The sequence below is a fragment of the Bos indicus x Bos taurus genome, chromosome 22, assembly GCF_003369695.1.
Source record: "Bos indicus x Bos taurus breed Angus x Brahman F1 hybrid chromosome 22, Bos_hybrid_MaternalHap_v2.0, whole genome shotgun sequence".
In the NCBI taxonomy this organism is placed as follows: Eukaryota; Metazoa; Chordata; class Mammalia; order Artiodactyla; family Bovidae; genus Bos; species Bos indicus x Bos taurus.
The window spans coordinates 13653217-13670568 of NC_040097.1; the positions used below are offsets into that span (position 1 = coordinate 13653217).

The window sequence follows — 17352 nt, forward strand, 5'->3', positions numbered from 1 at the left end:
TAACCTCCCTAAGAACACCTCCCTTATTAGCACTTCTCACCATGTAGCTCAAAACAGAGGGGGTGAGGACTGCGTGCTGAGTGAATGAGTAAGATTTCAGCTAGAAACCAAATGGAAAATGCCGAGAGATGGAAGCTGATTCTGTGGCCCAGCATCAACTGCCCTTTCTCCGGGCCCCTGGGCCCCGACCGGGTCCAGGATAAATCCATCCCCGTCCATTCGTCAGGAGGAGCAGCGCCAGCCCTTGCAGAGACTCACCTCAGGCAAGTCCTGTGTGTGGTGTGTGGTCCTCAAACCAGCCTTCCATGCAGGAACTGTGTATCCCCGTTTTGCGGATGGGAAAACTGAGGCTCACAGCTGACATGAATGGCACAGTTCCGCTTTGAACCAGAAACCTGGAGCCACAGTTTGTGCTAGGCACCTCAAGAGGGAGGCTGTGCTGTCCACAGACCGTCTCCCCCACAGTCATGGATGAGCACACCCACCTGTGAACTTCCAGAGCCACTCCAGGCCAATCCAGGCCTTCTTCAGGGGCTTCTGTGCAGAGTGGAGGGTGATGGGGCGGGTGCATGCCTGCTGGATATATATCTCTAGGTGGTCTTGGAGGTTCTGGCCAACTCCTGAAACCAGAGGGAATGGTTAGGAATACGTCTCCCAAAGGGGCTTGCTTGGCTGGCCTCTCAACATCCCCCTGGTTTTGAAAACTCTGTTCCTTCATCCACTTATCTGCCAGGCCAGCTCCTGCTCACTCCCAGTAACCCCGTTCTCACACTCCCAGCCACATCTGGCCCTTTTGGATGCTGGCCAGAGCTGCCTGCCCCTGCCCCTCACTCCCCGGGCACCACCTGTAACCACATAGGTGCCTTCCTGCTAAGCAGTCCTCCCCGCAGGCCTGGAGCCAGCACTGCTCAGTGAGCTGCCCCTGGCTGGGGAAGGAGGGAAGCGTCATGCTGAGCCCATCCAAGCTCAAGGGGACACTGGGCAGTTCACTGCCATGGACCAGCACTTCACAGGCCTCTTACAATAAAGCCTCCAGCCCTCTAGGAGCTTGTAAGACAGGGCAAGAGGGACTGGGCCAGGCCCCCCAAAGCATCAGAAATGGAAGAAATATTAGGCCTGGGAGAACCATCTTAACCCGAGAAGCATGTCAGGATGACTGGTGAGTCTTGAGGATGGAAAACACAAAGGCCTGGACCCTCTCCCCAAAGGGCCGCCCTGCTGGCCCGCCTGAGCCTGGCCCCGTGGGCTTTTCCGGCAGATGCTCCCTGCTAGAGGGGCTTCGCTGCTGAGAGGGGCGGGACGGCCGGGGACGGGAGGAAGACAACACGGAGACTTGAGGTTTCCCTGTGGGGATGTTCCAGTGAGAATGGGGGGCTTCAGGCTCCTGGGAAGACAGGGACAGCTCTGAGGAGCCCTGACTCCTGTCCCCTCCCCACTCCGTGCTAAGAAAATATAATAAGCAGTTTGATTTAGCAGAGATACCTCTGGGGCGCAGTGGGGAAGGGGGCTCACCAGGAAGGTGGCACACCACCGGGATGCCCAGTTTCCTGAGGTCGTCTGCATGGCCCACACCTGACAGCATGAGCAGCTGCGGAGAGTTGATGGCACCTCCACTCAGAATCACCTCCTTGCTGGCATAAGCCTGGAAGAGGCAGGGGGCCACGCAGGTCATGCTTCCTTTCCAGGAGAGCCCGTCAGCACCCGAGAACATGGCCTTGGCGTGACCACTTAGGGAGCCTACTCAAGCCCCAGGGGGCGGAAGCGGATGCTCAGGGCGCCACTAGGGGAAGGGTAGGTACAGGTACCGGGTGCAGGGTGGGTGTGAGCATAAATATTCTGACATTTTCTGCCACAGCCAGAAAGTAATGATCCTAAAATAAGGACTGTAGTGCTTGAATGAGATAAAGGAAGCAAGCACCCAAACGAGCAGTTTAAAATAAAGCGGTGAGCCAGATCTCCACATGGGATGCTTGACAGTCCTTACACACTGCTAAGTGGAAAACTGCACAGTGCAGAGATACGGAGTGTGATCACAGATTCGGTTTTTACCTGAGCTGAAAGTTGCTCAGTCATGTCCGACTCTTTGCGACCCCATGGACTGTAGCCCGCCAGGCTCCTCTGTCCACGGGATTTCTAGGCCGAGAATACTGGAGTGGGTTGCCTTTTCCTACTCTAGGGGATCTTCCTGACCCAGGGATTGAACCCAGGTCTCCTGCATTGCAGGCAGGTTCTTTACCATCTGAGCCACCAGGGAAGCCCAATATGGTTTTTAAAGCCTCTAACATAAACCTATCAATTTCTGGACAAGTGTGGAAGGCAGTAGCATACTGAGGTTCAGGAGGGTGCTCACGTCAGAACATCACCGGCCGGTGGCCAGACTGGGGCTCCCTCCCTTCTCCAGGCCACTGCTTCCCGCCAGGCCTGGGGACGGTCTTTCAGGCTGTTGCTACCAGCCGCTCGCTCCTTATCACCATGTTGACAGAGACAAGAACATGACTCCTGCCCACCCACACTGACTGTGACCTCGGGGTCACTGCCCACTCCCTCCTGGCTGAGTGAGCTGCTCAGGCCTGGTGGTAATTCACTCACCCTGTGGCTCTCGCCGTTTTTGAGGTACTCCACACCCACTGCACGGGTGCCTTCAAACAGAACCCTTCTCACAAATGTCTGGGTCTCAGCTGTGAGGTTGGGGCGGCTCAGTGCTGGGTGCAGGTACGCGCAGGCTGTGCTCCAGCGCTTGCCTGCAGGACAGAGCAAGGAGATCAGTCAAGCCCATGCGTGCTCCCTGGGTACCTGTTATACAGGAGGAGGTAGGTAAGGACAGAAGTAAGAGGGAGTTTGCTCTTCCCGTGACTGCAAGCTCTGTCTTCAAAGGAAGACTGAGACCCAGATGGCCTGTGCAACTGAAATCCACATGGACCTGGGGTCCCTGGGTGCAGGTGGGCAGATATCCCTCATCCTTGAGAGGATGGCAGAGGCCAGGAAGGGCTAATGACAGCCCTGGGTCCAACCTGGCTGTGCCTCCGCCCTGCTGCCAGCAAGGCTGGTCACTGCTCTGTGCCTCGGTATGCCCATGTGTAAGGCTCTGAAACCGGAGGCTCTGTGGCTGGTGAGCTCTCCATTATCCACATCAAATGGGACCAGAGGATGCCCAAGGTGTCGCCACCTCCGGGTCACTTCTCACTGGCTTTGGGTGGTATCCTGTGGGCTCTCGCCAGTGCAGTCTGTCACATCCTCTCCACCTCAAACCAGCCCCAGTCTGGCCACACTGACCCTGACCCAGGGGGGCGGGGGGGGGGGGGGGGCGGGGACTGGAGGGATGAGGCTGTGATAGAACAGCTTTTCGTTTTTAAAGGAGGAATCTGGGAGACAGGGAATCAGGAGGCTCGCACCTACCTTCGTGGATAGTCATGTCCATCCAGCCGAAGCCCTCTTGCTGGAAGCCGTTCATGTCCTCGGTGAGGGGGTAGCCGGCCTGCTGTGCCGCCTCCAGGAACGCGCGGTGCAGCGGGTGGCCGCTCTTGCCCCGGGACACGCGCAGGGGCCCGTCGCCGCCGCGGTACCTGCCGGCGCCCAGCTCGTGCGCCTGCGCCCTGCGGAAGTAGGGCAGGCAGTGCGCGTAGTCCCAGCCCGCGGCGCCCTGGCGCTGCCAGCGCTCGTAGTCCTCGGCGTGCCCACGCACGTAGACCATGGCGTTGAGCGACGACGAGCCACCCCAGACGCGGCCCCGCGGCCAGTACAGCACGCGGCCGTCCAGGCCCGCCTGCGGCTCGGTGTGGTAGCACCAGTTGTACGTGTCGTCGCACAGGTTGGCCACGAGGGCCGCGGGCATGTGGATCTTCCAGCAGAGCCGCTTGCTCCCCGCGTACACGTCCTTGGGCCCGGCCTCCAGCAGCAGCACATGTTGGTCGGGGTCCTCCGTGAGCCGGCCCGCCAGCACGCAGCCGGCGGAGCCCGCGCCCACCACCACGTGGCTGTAGTCACCTCGGCTCCGGGGGTGCTTGCTGGCCAGAGCGCGGAGGCCCCGGGGGCCCTGCGCCCCCAGGGCTCCCCATGGGCCCAGGCATCCTCCCCGCCAGCCTCGCAGGACGCACCACATGCTTCCAAGCCCAAGTTCTCTTACTTCCACCAAGGGAAATGTGATGATTCACTGCCCTAAAAGTAGAAAAAGGGTTTGCAAATTTAACTCAGCATGCATGGTACAGAATCGGTGCCCGCCTGGCACTGGGTGCAGCAGGCCTGGGTGGCACGTTCCTGGGGAACCAGGAGGAGCAAACACAAGCAGGAATATCAGTCCTGCGGGATCAGTGCCTGAAGCGACAAGCCCAGGGCCTGGGGGCACAGGAGGCTCCTCCCCACCTGCGGGGTGTAAGGCTGTAGTCTCCAGAAAGGCTTCCCTGTGACATCTGTCCATGAACCTGGAGTGGGGGCAGGACTCTACCTGCTGGAAAGCAGGGGCTTGAGGGCCTTCCATGTTTGCCCTGACTCCTCATCCATTCAAGACACGGAGAAAGTTGCTGGGCCCCTACCACCTGCCAGGCACCATGTGGCCCTCTCTAGGAAAGCCAGAGAACAAGGTATCTGCCCTCAAAACTGATGGTCTGGGACCAGGGAGACAGACAAGACTTATATAAATAACCAAAGTAAGGTCAAGGTGAGAGGCTAGAGACTATAAAGCTTATAGCCTTTGACCTGAGGGCACCAGAGTGCAGAAGGGTTTGCAGCAGGGGATGGGGTCAGAGCCACAATCTTCAAAGATCACTCTGCCCAGTGCCAGAGTTTTAACAAACGTCAGTAATTTCTGGAGGGTTATTTCCCAACAGTGTTCATATCCATTCCAGCATGCTCAATGCACACGGGGAGAAGAGCCACGATATCCATCAGGACCTGCGCTGACACAGGATCTCTGAGAAGCTCAGGCGTGACTGCCATGAAGCTCAGGCACACAAGGCCTGCCCAAGACTGAGGCTGCAATCAGAGAACCGAAAAACCTCAAGAAAACCCTGATAGATTCCCCCCACCTCTTCTACAATCCTGCACCAAGTCGCCAGCAGCCTAGTGCAGGAAACAGGCTAAGAAGAGAGTGGAAAGATTCCAAATCCCCTACCCCTAACTCCATTCCTGCAAGCATAGGAGAGAGACCAGCAGGCCGCCTAAAAACTAAATCTGAAGCAGGAATTCTGAGATCCTTCCAGCGTTCCAGGCCTCATGCTAGCACAAGGCAGAAGCGGCCACTGCTCAGCTCCCAACTGGGCTGACTTCAACACTCCACACTCAGGACCTGACAGAGTAAAAGGCATGCCCTTGCCTAGGTACAGACACTGTTCACCCTCCAGTCCCTCTTATCCTGTTACACCCAAGGTCATGCATGTATAAGAAAGGTCATGTATACTCATTATAAACAGAAAAGTAGTGAACAGAACCAGATCCAGGGGGTAACCCATCCAGATGTTAGAACTATCAAAGACTTCAAAGTAACAAAGTTTAAAGTTTTGAAAGATTTCGTTGAAAAGGTGGACATGTTGAACAGATGGGCAATTTCAGCAAAAAGTTGACAATAAAAAAAGGCACAACTGCTACAAATAATAAAAAAAATTACCAGAGATAAACAATTTGACTGGAAATGGCAGAGAAACAAGTGAAACTGAACATCAGGTTAGTAAAACTCATCCAGTGGAAATACAAACAGAAGAAAGAGTGAAAGAGAGAACAGAACAGCTGAGAGCTACAGGATGAGACCAAACTATCTGAAGTATACACGACTGGAGTCTGAGGAGGAGGAGGAGAGGGTAAAGGGAAAAAGAAGAGGGGTGGAGAGGCGGAGCAGCAGAGGCAGAAGGCGAGAGGCGGGCAGGCAGGAGGACAGAGGGCGCATAGCGGAGAAAAGATATCTGAAGAGATAACTGCTCAGACTGCCCCCAGATTAATACCCGACAAAAATATCACAGATTCAAGACGCTTAGACCATCCCAAGCAAGATTAATATAATGAGAAACACACCTAAGGTATATCACAGTCAAACTGCTGAAATCCCAGGAGATCATCAAAGGAGCCAGCCCCCTGCAAAAACATGTACAGAGGAATAAATTTAAGAGTGCCTGCAACTTCTTATCAGAACACATACAACCCAGTGGGAGGGGAGTCTGGGGGAGAATGGATGCGTGTATATGTAAGGCTGAGTCCCTTCGCTGCTCACCTGAAACTGTCACAACATCATTAATCAGCTATACCCCAATACCAGATAAAAGTTAAAAAAAAGAATGAAACTCAGATATGATCTTTTGGATGTTTTATACCACCCTGTTGAAAATCACTGAATTAAATACATTAGTGTCATAGCATTAAAAAAATAATAATAAACATACAATCCAGGATCAGATAAAGATGGAGGGGGGAAAGCAAGAAAATCATGTAACTGAGTAGGATCAACAGAGAAAAACAGGAAAAGAAAGGAATCGGGACAAAACCTGGGCCCCCAGTAGGGAGCTGTGAAACACGACGTTTCTGCCTCACTGGTGGAGTGATCTGCCTAGACAGACAGGGAGCCTCGGGGCCTCAGAGGAGAGTGTGGTAACCAGCTTGCGAGGGACAGAGCAGAGAAAGACCTGCAGAGACGGTGCAGAGACCACCCAGCACTACCCAGCCTGAGACATTCGTCCTCTGACGTGGGTGGGGGCTGGGTGCTGTGGCTCTGGCTTCAGAGACCAGACCTGAAGCAAGGACTGGGGTTGCCTGTGTGGCGACAGTCTGAGGGGGTAGGGAAGAAGCCTCGACGTGCCAGAGTCAAGGGACCATTGCTGGGGGGCATACATGGTACCACACAACTGCACTCATTTCACATGCCAGCAAGGTAATGCTCAAAATCCTTCAAGCTACGTGAACCGAGAACTTCCAGATGTACAAGCTGGATTTAGAAAAGGCAGAGGAACTAGAGATCAAATTGCCAACAGCCATTTGATCATAGATAAAGCAAGAGAATTTCAGAAAAACATCTACTCTGCTTCACTGACTATGCCAAAGCCTTATACTGTGTGGATCACAGCAAACTGTGAAAAATTCTTAAAGAGATGGGAATACCAGACCACCTGACCTGCCTCCTGAGAAACTTGTATGCAGGTCAAGAAGCAAAAGAACTGGACATGGAACAGCGGGACTGGTTCAAAAATGGGAAAGGAGTACACTGAGGCTGTATATTGTCACCCTGCTTATTTAACTTATATGCAGAGTACATCATGAGAAATGCTGACCTGGATAAAGCTCAAGGTGGAATCAAGATTGCCAGGAGGAATATCAATAGCCTCAGATATGTACCCTTATGGCAGAGAGCAAAGAACTAAAGAGCCTCTTGATGAAGGTTAAAGAGGTGTTTGAAAAAGCTGGCTTAAAACTCAACATTCAAAATACAAAGGTCATGGCATCTGGTCCCATCACTTCATGGCAAATATATAGGGCATCAATGGAAACAGTGACAGACTTTATATTCTTGGGCTCCAAAATCATTGCGTACGGTGACTGCAGGCATGAAATTAAAAGACGCTTGCCCCTTGGAAGAAAAGCAATGACAAATCTATACAGCATATTAAAAAGCAGAGGCATTACTTTACCGACACAGGTCCATCTAGTCAAAGCTATGGTTTTTCCAGTAGTCACAGGTGGATGTGAGAGTTGGACCATAAAGAAGGCTGAACACCAAAGAATTAATGCTTTTGAATTGTGGTGTTGGAGAAGATTCTTAAGAGTCCCTTGGACTGCAAGGAGATTAAACCAATCAATCCTAAAGGAAATCAATCCTGAACATTCATTGGAAGGACTGATGCTGAAGCTCCAATACTCTGGCCACCTGATGCGAAGGTGGTCTTTTCATTAGAAAAGACGCTGATGCTGGGAAAGATTGAAGGCACGAGGAAAAGGTGACAACAGAGGATGACATGATCGGATGGCATCATAGACACGATGGACAAGAGTTCGAACAAGCTCCGGGGGGTGGTGAAGGACAGGGAAACCTGGGGTGCTGCAGTCCATGGGGTCACAAAGAGTTGGACACAACTGAGCCACTGAACAGCAACAACAGCACTAGGAGAGGGCCGGGACTGCCAAAGAGTCTCTTTCTCCACGTCCCCACTGTCAGGGAGCAGGGCGCCGCTGTCAGAAGCTCCAGGAGTGGGGACAGGCCACCGCTGCCATCTCGGACTCCAGGGGTGGGCATGAACTGCTGCCACCGAGGGCCATACAACTGGATGCCCCTGCCTCCCTGGGAGTGCGCACGGGTGACGTGGCTGCACATGCCTTGTCGGGGCTAATGGTCAGCACATACCGAGGAAAGAGACAGCAAGCGTCCAAAGCAAAAACAATCCTCGTGCCAAAAAAATATAAACGCACACAAGCTCCAGGGGCTCTCCTGCATATAAAAGGCCGTCCAAGACTGCAGCAGACGATTGTCTCTCCCAGACTTACTGAGTAAGAGAAATACAAGCAAAATGAAGAAACAGAGGAACCACTCCCATTAAAGGGCCAAGAGAATCCCCCTGAAGGAATAAACAAGGAAACAGACCTCTTCGCTGACAAACACTGAGTTCAAAAAGGAGATAATGAAAATGCTGAAGGAATTAAGGAAAGTTATCGAAAGAAGTGCAGATGACTGTAAAAAAGAACTAGAAACTGTAAGGAGGAGCCAAGAAAAATGAGAAAATTCATTTGCTGAGAGGAAAGCTGAGCTAAAGGCAACGAACAGCAGAATGAATAATGCAGAAGAAAGAATAGTGACCTGTTAGGTAGAATAATGGAAATTATCCAATCAGAAGAAAAAAAAAAAACAAAATGAAAATCAAGTGAACAAGAAAAGGAAGCAATGTATGATAACATAAAGTGTGCCCATCTACACATAATAGGGATTCCAGAAGGAGGAGAAAGGGGGATTGAAAATGTATGTGAATAAATTACGGCTGAAAATTTCCCAAACCTAAAGAAGGATACAGATATTCAGACACAGGAAGCACAAAGTGTCTCAAACAAGATGAGCCCAATCAGACCTACGCCAAGACACATGGTAACAAAAAGGCAAAGAGCCCACGTGCACTGCAGAAGACGCGAGAGATGCGGACTCAGTCCATGGGTGGGGGAGATCCCTGCAGCAGGAAATGGCAACCCACTCCAGTATTCCTGCCTGGAAAATGCCATGGAGAGAGGAGCCTGATGGACTAAACAGTCCATGGGATCCAGAGAGTTGGACACAAAGGAGCGACCGAGTGCACACACACAAAGATAAAGAGAGGATTCTATTAGGGCAGCAACAGGAAAACAAAGAGTTAATTACAAGGCGATCCCTATAAGGTTATCAGCTGATTTCTCTACAGAAACACTGCAGGCCAGAAGGGAGCGGCAAAATATATTCAAAGTCTTGAAAGGAAAACATCCGCAACCTAGAATACTCCACCAAGAAAGATGATCATTTAGAATACGAGGAGAAATAATTTCTCAGACAAGCAAAAAGTAAAAGAATACAGTAATCCTAAACCTATCTGAAAAGAAATACTGAAAGGTCTTCTCTGAATAGAAAAAAAGCAGGAAGAAACTGGAAATCACAATTGGAAAGTAAATCAGTCAGTATACAGATAAAAAAAAAAGAAAACTGTGAAAGTGATGATAAAAGAACAGCAAAAGGATAAACATGCAGATGTAAAAAAAGACATCAAAATCATAAAATGTGGAGGAGGAGAGTAAGAAAATGCAGATTCTTTCTTTTTTAAAGAATGTGTCTGAGCTTTTATGACTATCAGTCTACAGTAAGCAGATATAGGAAAAGTCTAATATACTTGTAAAACGGTAATCACAAATCAAAACAGACAATAGAGTCACAAAAACCAAAAAGAAGAGAACATAAGCATAAAATAAAAGGAAATCATCAAACCACAAAAAGAAAAATGAACAAAAAAGAAACATAGAATCAACTGGAAAACAAAGCTTAAAATAGCAATAAACACATCAGACCAGATCAGATCAGTCGCTCAGTCATGTCCGACTCTTTGCGACCCCATGAATCGCAGCACACCAGGCCCCCCTGTCCATCACCAACTCCCGGAGTTCACTCAGACTCACGTCCATCAAGTCAGTGATGCCATCCAGCCGTCTCATCCTCTGTCGTCCCCTTCTCCTCCTGCCCCCAATCCCTCCCAGCATCAGAGTCTTTTCCAATGAGTCAGCTCTTGGCATGAGGTGGCCAAAGTACTGGAGTTTCAGCTTTAGTATCATTCCTTCCAAAGAAATCCCAGGGCTGATCTCCTTCAGAATGGACTGGTTGGATCTCCTTGCAGTCCAAGGGACTCTCAAGAGTCTTCTCCAACACCACAGTTCAAAAGCATCAATTCTTCGGCACTCAACCTTCTTCACAGTCCAACTCTCACATCCATACATGACCACAGGAAAAACCATAGCCTTGACTAGACATATATATCAATAATTACCTTAACTGTCAACAGACTGAATGCTCCATTCAAAAAGACAGAGTGGCAGACTGGATTAAAAAAAAAAGAGCCTACAATATGCTACCTGTAGAGACCCACCGTAGGGCAGAAGGCACACAGATTGAAAATGAGGGGACAGAAAAAGATATTTCATGCAAATGGAAATGATTAGAAAGCAGGAGTTGCAAAACTCATATCAGACAAAATAAACTTTAAAACAAAGGCCATAAAGAAAGATAAAAAAGGACACTACATAGTAGGTCTTTCATAGGTGGTGTGGTCACTCACCTAGAGCCAGATATCGGGGAGTGTGAAGTCAAATGGACTTAGGAAGCATTACTACAAACAAAGCTAGTGAAATTATGGAATTCCAGCTGAGCTGTTTCAAATCCTAAAAGATGCTGCTGTTAAAGTGCTGCACTCAATATGCCAGCAAATTTGGAAAACTCAGCAGTGGCCACAGAAATGGAAACAGTCAGTTTTCATTCCAATACCAGAGAATGTTCAAACTACTGTATAATTGTGCTCATTTCACATGCTAGCAAGGTAATGTTCAAAATCCTTCAAACTAGGCCTCAACAGTAAGTGAGAACTGAGAACTTTCAGTCGTACAAGCTGGATTTAGAAAAGATAGAGGAACCAGAGATCAAATTCCAACATCTATTGGATCACAGAAAAAGCAAGAGAATTCCAGAAAAAACATCGACTTCTGCTTCACCGAGAATGCTAAAGCCTTGCACTGTTGGATCACAACAAACTGCTGAACATTTTTAAAGAGATGGGAAAATACCAGACTAGCTGACCTGCCTCCTGAGAAACCTGTACGCAGGTCAAGAAGCAGCAACTGGAACCAGACATGGAACAACAGACTGGTTCCAAATTGGGAAAGGAGTACGTCAAGGCTGCATATTGTCACTCTCCTTATTTAACTTACATGCAGAGTACATCATGCAAAATGCAGGGCTAGATGAATCAAGCTGGAATCAAGATTGCCAGGAGAAATATCAATCACCTCAGACATGCAGATGATACCACCCTAAAGGCAGAAAGGAAAGAGAAACTAAAGAGCCTCTTGATGAAGGTAAAAGAGTAGAATGAAAAAACTGGCTTAAAACTCAACATTCAGAATACGGAGATCATAGCATCTGGTCCCATCACTTCATGGCAAATAGATGGGGAAAAAGTGGAAAGAGTGACAGATTTTACTTTCTTGGGCTCCAAATCACTGCAGATGGTGACTGGAGTCACAAAATAAAAGACCCTGGCTGCTTGGAAGAAAAGCTATGACAGACCTAAAGAGTGTATTAAAAAACTGAGACATCACTTTGCCAACGAAGTTCTCTATAGTCAAAGCTATGGTTTTTCCAGTAGTCATGTATGGATGTGAGAGTTGGGCCATAAAGAAGGCTGAGCATGGAAGAATTGATGCTTTTGGACTATGGTGCTAGAGAAGACTCCTGAGAGTCCCTTGAACAGCAAGGAGATCAAACCAGTTAATCCTAAAAGAAATCAACCCTGAATATTCATTGGAAGGACTGATACGAAGCTCCAATAATTTGGCCACCTGATTTGAAGAGCTGACTCACTGGAGAAGACCCTGATGCTGGGAAAGACTGAGGGCAAGAGGAGAAGGGGACGACCGAGGATGAGATGGTTGGATGGCCTCATTGACTCAATGGACGGGAGTTTGAGCAAGCTCCAGGGGATGGTGAAGGACAGGGAAGCCTGGTGTGCTGCAGTCCATGGGGTCGCAAAGAGTCAGACACAGGTGAGCGACTGAACACCACCAACAAATGGAGATGCAGACACAGAACAGGCTTGTGGACAGGGAGACGGGGCGGGTGGGAGGGAGAGGGTAGGACGGACGGAAAGTCTAGCATGGAAACATATACGTTACTGCATGTGAAACAGATAGCGGTGGGAATTTGCTCTGTGACTCAGAGAGCTCAAACAGGGGCTCTGTGACAACCTAGAGGGGTTGGATGGGGTGGGAGGTTCAAGACGGAGGGGACATATATATACTTATGGCTGATTCATGCTGATGTGTGGCAGAAACCAACAGAATATTGTAAAGCAATTATCCTTCAATTTAAAATAAATAAATTTTAAAAAAAAGAGGATTTCACACTCCTCAACGTATATGCACCTAACACAGGAGCACCAAATACATAAAACAAATACCAGCAGATACAAAGGGAGAAATCGATGGAACAGAATAATAGTAGGAGACTTTAACACCCCACGGTCATCAATGGACAGATCTTTTAAACACAAAAATCAATCAGGCAACAGATTCTATTGATAGAGCAGCTGGACTCAACTGATGCTTTCAGGACATTATGAGACAGGCATGGGACCTGGGACCCTTTGCTGCAATGCTGCAAAGCGTGTACCTGGACACACCTCTCCTCAAGCTACAAAACACAAAGACACTATGTGGGACTAAAAATAATGGCATGCATGCACAGCTGGGGAGAATTCTGGACCAAAAGATACACACCCAACCACACCCACATCCACCTGCCATTCCTGAAGAGCCAGGAGCCAAAACATGAAAGGGTCTTGGGAGCAAAAGCAGGGTCCTGAGCATGCCGCCTGCACTCACCACCACCAGCGCTAAGTCGCTTCAGTCCTGTCCAACTCTGTGCGACCCTATGGACTGCATGTAGCCCGCCAGGCTCCTCAGTCCATGGGATTCTCCAGGCAAGAATACCAGAGTAGGTAGTCATTCCCTTCTCCAGAGGATCTTCGCAACCCATGGATCGAACCCAGGTCTCCTGCATTGCAGCCGGGGAAAACCACCTAAGCCACCCCTCCAGCTCGAACCTCTGGACACATCCCTACTCTCACCCTGTATAAGAAACGAGCTTGCCCCTACTCACTCCTGCAGCCTGCACGGGAGCCCCAATAAAGCCTTGTGGGAGTTTACAGTCTGACCTCTAGTCAATTTCTATTTGGGAAGGCCAAGAACCCTGACTGCCCAACATGGGCAGTTCCCTTCTGGGGAGAGGCACCTCCAGGACCACTGAATGCAGCTTTGTTGTGGGTGACAAGTGGACATATGACCCTCTTGTTTCAGTGTCAAGAAGGCAGCCTTCCTGGCCCCTGGAGGTCTCAGGACCTCATTCAAGGAATGCTTTCCCCTCCCCCTTGTCCTTCTCCCTCTCCTGAAATCTCTCTGCTGCTCCTCTCTCTGTCCTCTCCTCTCTCCTTCCCAGACAGTGAGTGTTGGGCAGCTACAGCCTCCCTGCTCTCAGCTCCTGCAACCTGCTCCCTCTGGCTGCCAACAGCTCACCTCGACACCAGACAAGCAGGGGTGGGAGAGGCTCGCCTCACGCCCTGCAGACGCTGGTGCAGCAGGCTCCCCTGAAGGGAGATTTATGAGGCTGACACAGGTTTAAGCCTCGTATGGTGCACATTACTTTGCCAACAAAGGTCCGTCTAGTCAAGGCTATGGTTTTTCCAGTGGTCATGTATGGATGTGAGAGTTGGACTGTGAAGAAAGCTGAGCGCTGAAGAATTGATGCTTTTGAACTGTGGTGTTGGAGAAGACTCTTGAGAGTCCCTTGGACTGCAAGGGGATCCAACCAGTCCATTCTGAAGGAGATCAGTCCTGGGATTTCTTTGGAAGGACTGATGCTGAAGCTGAAACTCCAATACTTTGGCCACCTCATGCGAAGAGTTGACTCATTGGAGAAGACCCTGATGCTGGGAGGGATTGGGGGCAGGAGGAGAAGGGGACGACAGAGGATGAGATGGCTGGATGGCATCACTGACTCGATGGACGTGAGTCTGAGTGAACTCCGGGAGTTGGTGATGGACAGGGAGGCCTGGCGTGCTGCGATTCATGGGGTCGCACACGACTGAGTGACTGAACTGAACTGAGTGCAGTGGCTGGAAGCCCTTTGGTCCAGCACTCTCAGCTTTACTTTCCTGTTAGGTCTTTCTCTTTTTCGGTCTTCCCTGCTCTTCCTCCCTGTACCTCTCCCTTGATACATGTAGCTGCATTCCATCCCCTTTATCCTGAAAACTCCTTTGTGTATTTAAGTTTTTGTCATTGGTGCCTTTGTTTTATGTACTTTTGTCTGTCCAATTGCTCTTGCAAGTCTCTGCCAAAATCGTGGGCACAGTGAAGCATTTAAATCTTGAAATACAACCACAGCCCACATTGCCTGCTCCAGCCATGGGGTACTTGGAGGGACTTTAGAAAGGAGCTTGCATTTTTCCCTCCTCTGCCTTTATTATGTAACTATTCTGCCTGTGTTCTTAGGAACTGCCTGATTCATCTGAGTTCCCCAGACGAATAAAAAGGGTCATTTTAATATAAGGAGGAAAATTATGAGATCTCTTGTTCTATAAAAATTGCCTTGTCTGGCTAAAGATTGCAGATTTAATGAATAGAGATCTATCTTTAGATTCAGGGGCTTCCCAGGTGGCTCAGTGATAAAGAATCTGCCCACCAGTGCAGGAGATGTGGGTTCGATCCTTGGGTCAGGAAGATCCCCTGGCGAAGGAAATGGCAACCCACTCCAGTATTCTTGCCAGGGAAACTCAATGGACAGAGGAGCCTGGTGGGCTACAGTCCGTGGGGTCACAAAGAGTCAAATGCAATTCAGTGACCGAGCATGAGCATCTTTAGATTCAACATTAAGTATAATGTTTTCATTGTACCTAGGGTTACTGAAAGGTAGTAAGTGCATATTATTTTTGTTATGAAATTTGTCATCAGGGAAAGTCATCTGATATGGTTATATTTTTAAGTAAATGTAACTGGGATAAGAATTTTAAAAATAAACTAAGATAAATGATAGGAGCTCATTGACTATCCAGTTGATTTCAAATAAGATAAAATATTGGAAACATTCATTGCTGAACAAGTCAAATTTACCTAATTTGTCTTTTGTGAGAGAGGAACAAAAGTTGTTTGGTGCCTCAATGAGATGGTCTCTACCAACCTATAGAACACTGATACAGAAGAGTTCACGGCTGTTTAAGGAAAGTAGCATGTGTATTTTAGGAAAGAAGGTACAAGGAATGGAAATATATTTTTTAACAGAAAAAGCGTGACTTTGTCCTAAAGCTGATTATTTCTAAATGGAAAGAGTAAGGGACAAAGAATGGCTACAAAAAGTGGCAGAAGTGGAACATCGAGTAAAGAATTTTGTACGTGGTCAGGATTTTCTAAGGTAGGATTAAACTTAATTAGGCAAATGGCTTTTATTAAGAGAGGCTGAATCAGGACAAGATTTGGTCTCACTCTTGTTAAGAGAAGAAACTTTTCCTGGAATACTGCTTTTGATAACAGATTGTGTGAGTTTCTGTGCCTTTAAGTGAGCTATATTTACTTCTGAAAACATTTTTTTCACCTTAGCTCAAGGAATAATTTTTTCACAGTGATCTATTATTTTATCTGACAGGGTGTTTAAAAAAACATTTTGAAATTTTTGACAGATTTTCCAAATATCAAATTCTAATTAAAGTTCTTTTGATCTCCAGCTAAATAACTATGGGAGCTTCAAAGAGCCCCTGGAGCATCCCAAAGAGAGATCCTAAACTAACTGGGTTGGTGTCTTAAATTACATGGGAAACGCTGTCCAAACTTGTGCTGATGTGTCAGATGGAATCATCAGGCTTTCCCCAGTTGGATCACAACCGCCAAACATATAGGGGAAGGGTCTGGGTCCTTGCGCTGTCTACTGTCACATTACTCTGAGTCCAAGACACCCCTGTGGTCAGACTCCCACCTCTGGGCCCTCAGATCCTGACCCCTGGGGCATTTTCCATTGTGCCAACTCTGTTCCTCCAGAAGATCCTTTTCGCTCCTCTAGGAGACCCTTCACGGCAGGCCTTGGCAGCCCTTATACAGTGACGGACCACCTTTCGGGCTGGCCACTTTCAAGCAGCCCACATCTTCAGCTTTATAGATGCTCAGTTTCGAGGAATCCAACTCAACATCAGGAAACCTGTTATAGGACAAAAGCATTATGGACAACTGACCCCTCTCAGGGAGAGTCCTGGCAATGCACGGGTTCAAATGGCCCCTATTGGGGACCCCTCCTGCAAGGGATGGGGTGACCAGAGACATCTGGTTAATTCATGGGAGAGTTGAGGATGCTCAGAATCCTGTTAGGTGAGAAAGGAATTCAGGAATACTCTGATTTCTTCTGACAAAATCCCCCTAGTATATTTTCCTGGGATGCTGGAATTCACTTTGAGGAGGGCTCTCAGTTGCAAGTTACTCAACATGGGAGGGTCCTCTACTAAGCTCTGCCCCCTCCCCAAATAGAAATCTCTGGAATGGATCCTTAAAAATTGGAAATTTGGAAAAAATAAATGTGTTGTAAAGGGAAAAACTTAGACTTTACTGTGACACTACTTGGTGTTGTGGTTTATACAGGTGGGGGAATGAATAAAAATGGTCTGAAAATGGGTCTCTACATTATAACACCTGAATTTCTCTTTCTGACCTTTTATTGTTAGTGAATAAGAATGCGAGGAACTTCTGTGTATTGATTTTGTACCCTGTGACTTTACATATTTCATTGATTTTCTCATAGTATCTTTAGTGTTTTCTATGCATAGTATGAGGTAGTCTGCACACAATGACTTCTACTTCTTTTCCAATCTGGATTCCTTTTATTTTTTTTTTTTTCTGATTGCTGTGGCTAAGACTTCCAAAATGATATTAATACTGATGACAGTGGGCATCCTTGTCTTGTTCCTGATTTTAGAGGAAATGCTTTCAGTTATTTACTATTGAGAATAATGTTTGCTGTGGGACTGTTGTATATGGCCTTTATTATGTTGAGGTAAGGAAACAATCCCATACAACAATGCAACAAAAAGAATAAAGTATCCAGGAATAAAGCTACCAGAGGAGACAAAATACCTG

The 17352-nt window shown here is 48.3% G+C and overlaps 1 protein-coding gene across 4 annotated transcripts in view; it reads right to left on the bottom strand.

The window, feature by feature from the left end:
* The window catches only part of CHDH (choline dehydrogenase), a 92204-nt gene that overhangs the window by 20609 nt on the left and 54243 nt on the right, over positions 1–17352 (bottom strand). For 2 of the 4 annotated variants that reach the window (XM_027522570.1, XM_027522572.1), the window contains exons 2-5: positions 3397–4155; positions 2590–2741; positions 1483–1642; positions 486–620 (exon numbers count right to left, since the gene is read on the bottom strand). In XM_027522570.1, coding sequence (XP_027378371.1) covers positions 486–620; positions 1483–1642; positions 2590–2741; positions 3397–4099 — 1150 coding nt within the window. In that variant the 5' untranslated portion in view covers positions 4100–4155. Of the gene's footprint in view, positions 1–485; positions 621–1482; positions 1643–2589; positions 2742–3396; positions 4156–6000; positions 6127–17352 lie in introns of those variants that run through there. The other 2 variants (XM_027522571.1, XM_027522573.1) reach the window with 2 other exon arrangements.